At 50.0% G+C, this 6,158-nt stretch overlaps 1 protein-coding gene and 1 pseudogene across 1 annotated transcript in view; one reads left to right on the top strand and one right to left on the bottom strand.

Annotated features, from left to right (window-relative positions):
* Positions 1-993: 993 nt before the first annotated feature.
* The window catches only part of INO80B (INO80 complex subunit B), a 9,270-nt gene continuing 4,105 nt past the window's right edge, over positions 994-6,158 (top strand). The window contains exons 1-5 of the mRNA XM_027772948.1: positions 994-1,161; positions 1,388-1,580; positions 1,824-1,942; positions 2,110-2,279; positions 5,805-6,076. Of these exons, the coding sequence (XP_027628749.1) occupies positions 1,053-1,161; positions 1,388-1,580; positions 1,824-1,942; positions 2,110-2,279; positions 5,805-6,076 (863 nt within the window). The 5' untranslated portion in view covers positions 994-1,052. The remainder of the gene's footprint in view (positions 1,162-1,387; positions 1,581-1,823; positions 1,943-2,109; positions 2,280-5,804; positions 6,077-6,158) is intronic.
* LOC106735155 (60S ribosomal protein L36 pseudogene) lies at positions 2,286-2,830 on the bottom strand (annotated as a pseudogene).

Here is a 6,158-nt window from a genome sequence, read left to right as displayed (position 1 = left end):
CTGTAGCATCCCATTGGGTGGGTGTAGCAAATTTATTTTGATGTCCCATTAGAGGGACCCTTAGATTCTGTCCAGTGCTGTTACCAACTGGGGCCTAAATTACAATCCATCTTTTTTTTTTTTTTTTCATGGGGCTCTCTCTTTTCCCTCTCTGGTCACATTAAAATAAATAAATGGAGTTAACTTTATTTATTTATTTACTTATTTTAATTTGACCAGGGAGGGACAGTGCAAGAGAGAGAGAGAAGTAAAGTGAGAAAGCACGACACCAAGTCTTGGACTTGAACCGCAGTGAGCCATGTGGGAGTCCAGTGCCCTCAAGTACCACATCACCTGCCGGCCCCTAAATAAAATAATTCTTCAAAAAGAAAATATGGTGTCCTAAATTGTATAGTTGCACCATTACTCATTTAACCATTTCCCTGTTGAGAAATTAGGTTTAAAAACGTGAGAGTAGGGACCAGCAGTTAGCGTAATGGCTATGTCGCTGGACTCCCATGTAGTCAAAGCAGTTGAGTCTCGAACCCGGTGGCTTAAACTCACTCCAGGCGCATGTGCGTGCGTGCCCAAGGTCCGGAGAGGAAAATGGAGAAGGGATTGCGGCGTGGCCATCCCCTTGGGGGGTGATTTCTCGCTTTCTGTCTCTCTGTCTCTTTCTGGCGAGGCCACGCCGTTAAGCACTTCTGCCTTTCTGCCTATCATTTATAGAGCACTCCTACAGTGGCAGGAGGCTTTTATAGGTACCTTTGGATCCTCCTAGCCAATCCCCCCTCCTCCGCTCCGCACTCGGTCCGGAATGTAAATGTACCAAGTTTGAGCGTAGCAATTGTCTCGCCCGCACCAAAGCTTGGAATCGAAGGTGCGGAGGCGGAGCGAGCCGTTCTCTTTTGTGCCACCCGGCCTCCAAGGAATCGGAACTTCGGTTGCAAGGATGGTTGTTTCCCACGGAAGACTTTGGCCTCAAAGCATGCCCCGCACAGATATGGTTGTCACGCGCCGGAAGTGGCCGGTGATTTTGCTGGGAGTTAGTTTTTTCGCAGGGCGGAAAAGGTATGTCTGCAAGTGCCCCCGCTGTTTCCAGTCCCCTTTCCCTGCAGGACCCAATGAGTAAGCTGTGGCGGCGCGGAAGCACCTCTGGGGCTATGGAGGCCCCCGAGCCAGGTAAGCGGGTCGGACCAGCCGTTTAGACATTTTTTCAGAAAGAAAATCCCTTTCTCGCTCCTCGGAGTTTCCGGGCGTTTCTCCACAGGTGGGAAGCAGAAAGGCGGCGCTGTTGTTATGGTAACAGTACCGTGGAAAAAGTGGGATCCCTCTGGGGTATTGGGTTACTCAGGGCTTCCCCTGCTGGGCTCTGACCAAACACTGCTGATAGACCCTCCTTCCGCAGGGGAAGCGCTGGAGTTGAGCCTGGCTGGTGCCCATGGCCACGGAGCACACAAGAAAAAGCACAAAAAGCACAAGAAGAAACACAAGAAGAAACACCACCAGGAAGAGGAGTCCGGGCCTACGCAACCGTCTCCTGCCAAACCCCAGCTCAAACTCAAAATCAAGCTGGGAGGACAGGTTCTGGGCACTAAGAGGTGAGGATCCAAGAGGTTGTGTGTATGGGGGGCGGGGTGTTACTTGGGGGAAACTTTAGGAGCAGATAGACATCCAAGTTAGACACTGGGTGAGCTTTCTATTAATAGATGACAGAATCCACACTGTGACTTCAGGGCTCAGGTTAAGGTAGCAGTAACCCAAGAGGGTGAGGAAGGTGAGATGTGGGCCACTAGGCGGGAGTGGGAGACACTTGATGATTACAGAGTATTGCTTCTCCGCAGCGTTCCTACATTCACTGTGATCCCCGAGGGCCCTCGCTCACCCTCTCCCCTTATGGTTGTGGATAATGAAGAGGAACCTATGGAAGGAGTCCCTCTTGAGCAGTACCGTGCCTGGCTGGGTGAGGAGGATCTGGAGGTGGGGAAACTGGGGTTCACATAACTGACTATGGGAAGAGAATTGGTTCTGAAGTGGGTGAGAATGTTGAATATCCCAGCACTAACCTGACCAAATTAGGATGCCCCATCTTTACAACTCTCTCTACCTTTCTCTAACTTTCTTTCCCAGATGAAGACAGTAACCTGTCTCCCTCACCACTTCAGGACCTGTCAGGGGGGTTAGGCGGTCAAGAGGAAGAAGAAGAACAGAGGTGGCTAGATGCCCTGGAGAAGGGGGAGCTGGATGACAATGGAGATCTCAAGAAAGAGATCAATGAGCGACTCCTCACTGCTCGACAGGTAAATGTGTTCTCTATTCACTCACCAAATGTAGCTGAGAACTTTCTACGTATCAGGGATATCAGTAGGAGAAAAGGAAGGCAAGGTTTCTGTTCTCACAGAATTGGTATTCTTTTTTTTGGGGGGGGCGTTAAGTCAGCTTTATTGGCACCGGTTGGGTTCTGTCCTTCTTGGCAGCCGCTTTCCGCATGGCAGCCAGCACGTTGCTCAGCTCCCCAGCTTCCTCTTGACACGGATGTGTGTCCCCACCTGCTTCTTGATGGACTTGAAGGCTTGCTTGTCCTTAGACACCTTGAGCAGCTCCACGGCGTGCCACTGGTAGGGGGCAAAGCTGCACACCTCCTGGGTCATGTTGCGCACGAACTTGGTGAGCTTGGTGAGGCACCCACAGTGGCGGCTATGCCTTGGCTTGGTCATGTTCTTGGTCACTTTGTGGCCCGTGTTGAGGCCCATGGCCATGGGGTACCACAGAGCCATAGCTGCGGCTCTCCAATGACTATTGAGGCAGAAGGGCCAGCACTTGGTATTCTTTTCTTTTTTTTTGCTATAGGGTCTGTGTGTTTGCCAGAGAGACAGAAAGCAAGAAATCACCCTCCAGAGGGGATAGCCATGCTGCAATCCCTTCTCCTCCATTCTCCTCTCAGGACTTTGGACATGCGTGCACACGCGCCCAGCATGACTTTCAAACTGTTGGGTCCAGGACTTGAACTGTGGTTGGCCATGTGAGAGTCCAGCACCTTAACCACTACACTACTTGCTGGTCCCCAGAATTAGTATTCTACTGTGTATGTTTAGGGTGGGGGAAGAAAATAAGTAAGCGGTTTAGAGCTGTAAGGTTCATGGCAGGAAGATATAGGGTGATGAACAGAGTGGTGGGAGAAACAACATTAACTAGGGTGTCAGAGAGCTCAGTTTCATGGTGCAGCAGTAATGCACTACTGAAGAGAACGGGTTCTTGGTCCTGGCCACCGAGGTTCAAGCCCCCGGTGGATCAGCCTGAAACGCACCAGGTATGTGTGCAAGTGCCCAGGATCCAATAGGCTGGAGGACTTGAGGGAGGGGATGGAGGCATATCCAGACTCTGGAGAGTGTTCCCCTCTCTCTCTTTCTCACTTTAATGTGCACACATATATGTTCTATTTTGAATAAAGAAGAAAAAATTGTAATGGGGGGCTGCCTATTGCCTAGTGGTTAAGAGAGAAGGATTTCAAATGGCAGCTGCACAGTTTTAAGCCCAGCCCTGGTGGCTTAAAAAACACTCCAGGGGGCCAACTGGTGGCATTGTGGTTAAGGGTGCTGGACTCGCATGGCCAACTGTGGTTTGAGTCCCAGACCTAAGGGCTTGCTTTCTCGCTTTCCCTCTCTCTCTCACTCTGTCTCACTCTGGTCAAATTAAAATAAATAAATAGGGACCAGCAGTTGGCGTAATGGCTATGTCTCTGGGCTCCCATGTAGTCAACTGCGGTTCGAGTCGTGGACCTGGTGGCTTAAACTCACGCTGGGTGTGTGTGCATGCGTGCTCAAGATCATGAGAGGAGAATGGAGGAGAAGGGATTTTGGCGTTGCCATCCCCCCTGGGGGGCTGATTTCTCGCTTTCTGTCTCTGTCTTTCTTTTTCTTTTTTTTTTTTGGAGAGGTTTTTGCTATAGGGCGAGTGCGTTTGCCAGACAGACAGAGACAGAGAGACAGAAAGCGAGAGGCCACACCGCAATCCCTTCTCCTCCATTCTGCCCTCGGGATCTTGGGCACGCACGCACATGCGGCCGGCATGAGTTTCAAGCCACTGGGTCCAGGACTCCAACCGCTGTCTACCACATGGGAGTCCAGCAACACAGCCATTATGCTAACTACTGGTCCCATGTCTCTCTCTTTCTGGCGAGCACACGTACACTATAGCAAAAACCTCTAAAAAAAAAAAGTAAAAAAAAAAAAAGAAAAAGAAAAATAAGGGATCACCCCCTGGGGAGTGATTTCTCGCTTTCTGTCTCTCTGTATCTTTCTGGCGAGTGCACGTACCCTATAGCAAAAACCTCTCAAAAAAAAAAAGTACTATAAAGAAAAATAATAAAATAAAGTTAAATAAAATCTTAAAAAAAAAAAAACTGGGACCAGCAGATGACATAATGGCTACGTTGCTAGACTCCCATGTAGTCGACCCAGTGGCTTAAACTCACGCCAGGTGTATGTGTGCCCAAGATCCCAAGAGGTGAATGGAGTAGAAGGGATTGCGGCGTGGCCATCCCCCCGGTGGGGGGGGAGGTGATTTCTCACTTCTGTCTCTGTCTTTCTGGTGAGTGCACATGCCCTATAGCAAAAACCTCTCTAAATAAATAAACAAATAAATAAAAATTAAAATAAAAGTGTACCCAAAATCCGAACAGGACAGAGAAATTGAAAAGGTTCTGCAGCTTGACCATGCCACTATATGCATATTTCTGATAAAGGTTTCTCTGAGATGAACATTTCTATTAGAGGTACTTTTCAGGTGAAGAAGCAAGTTCAAAGAACCTGAAACTGGAACATGCCTAGCAGGGTGAAGGAGAAAAGTGTGACTAAGCCACTGAAGGGTTGAATGCAGAGAAGAGACATATCTGTTTTACTACATTCCAGAGAGTCCTTTGGCTTCTGCTTAGAGAATGTGTCTTCATGGGGATAAGAGAAAAGGAGCAGGAGACCAGCTAAGAAGCTGCTGAAATAGCTGAGAGATGGTCATGACATGAACCAAGATTGCAGAAGTGGAGATGGAGAAATCAGATGAATTCTGGATATATTTTGGAAGTAGATACTTGGGGAGGAGGGTGGAGAAAAGAGGAATCAAGGGTAACTCTGAATTTCTGACTTGAGCAGTTACCCAGTAGGTGCTATTAAGATAAAAGGATATGGGACCAGCAGGTGACGTGGTGGTTAAGGCGCTGGGCACTTCCACATGTTTGACCAGGGTTCAAGTCCTGGACCTGGTGGCTTGCTTTCTCACTTCCTCTCTCTCTCTCTCTCTCTCACCCTCTTGTCTCTCTCTGGTCAAATTAAAAATCAATGAATGAATGAATAAATAATAAAATAGTTATTTTTAAAAAAAGATAAAAAACAATACCGAGAAACCTGTGGGGAGGGGCACTAGGTAGTACGGTAGTTAAGGTGCTGGTCTCCCACATGGTCGACTGCGGTTCAAGGCCCAGACCTGGTGGCTTGCATTCTCATTTTTCCTCCCTCTCTGCTCAAATTAAAAAATAATATTAAAAACAAGTGGTACAGACAGGTGGTACAGAGAGTTCTGATACCCAAGTCAGGCAGGTAACATTACTGATACTTTTCCCTGTGCGAGTCAAGGCCCTAAGATGAATGAATGGCGACCCGGGTGGCGGAAGTATTACGGGACCCTTAGAGAGGGTGCTCATTAATACTCTTCCCAACGCCTGCACTCAAGACCCTGCCTTCTATGTGCCCTCTTCCCTTCCTGGGATATGGCAGACTTTGCTTCTGTCTTCATCCATTTTCAGACACCACCCCGTCTCTTTCTCTCTTTAGAGAGCTCTGCTCCAGAAGGCCCGGAGTCAGCCTTCTCCGATGCTGCAGCTGCCTGTGTCTGGGGGCTGCCCGGCTCCCGCCCTCACCGAGGAGATGTTGCTGAAACGCGAGGAGCGGGCGCGGAAGCGGCGGCTGCAGGCGGCACGGCGGGCGGAGGAGCACAAGAACCAGACTATCGAACGCCTCACTAAAACTGCGGCGCCCAGTGGGCGGGGAGGCCGGGGGGCCGCGCGGGGCGAGCGGCGGGGAGGGCGAGCTGCGGCCCCGGCCCCCATGGTGCGCTACAGCAGCGGGGCACAGGGCTCCACCCTTTCCTTCCCACCTGGGGTTCCGGCTCCGGCGGCTGTGTCTCCG

The sequence above is a fragment of the Tupaia chinensis genome, unplaced genomic scaffold (assembly GCF_000334495.1).
Source record: "Tupaia chinensis unplaced genomic scaffold, TupChi_1.0 Scaffold000316_1, whole genome shotgun sequence".
NCBI classification, from domain to species: domain Eukaryota; kingdom Metazoa; phylum Chordata; class Mammalia; order Scandentia; family Tupaiidae; genus Tupaia; species Tupaia belangeri.
Note: the sequence above shows the minus strand (reverse complement) of the source record. Positions and strands in the feature narration are given on the sequence as shown.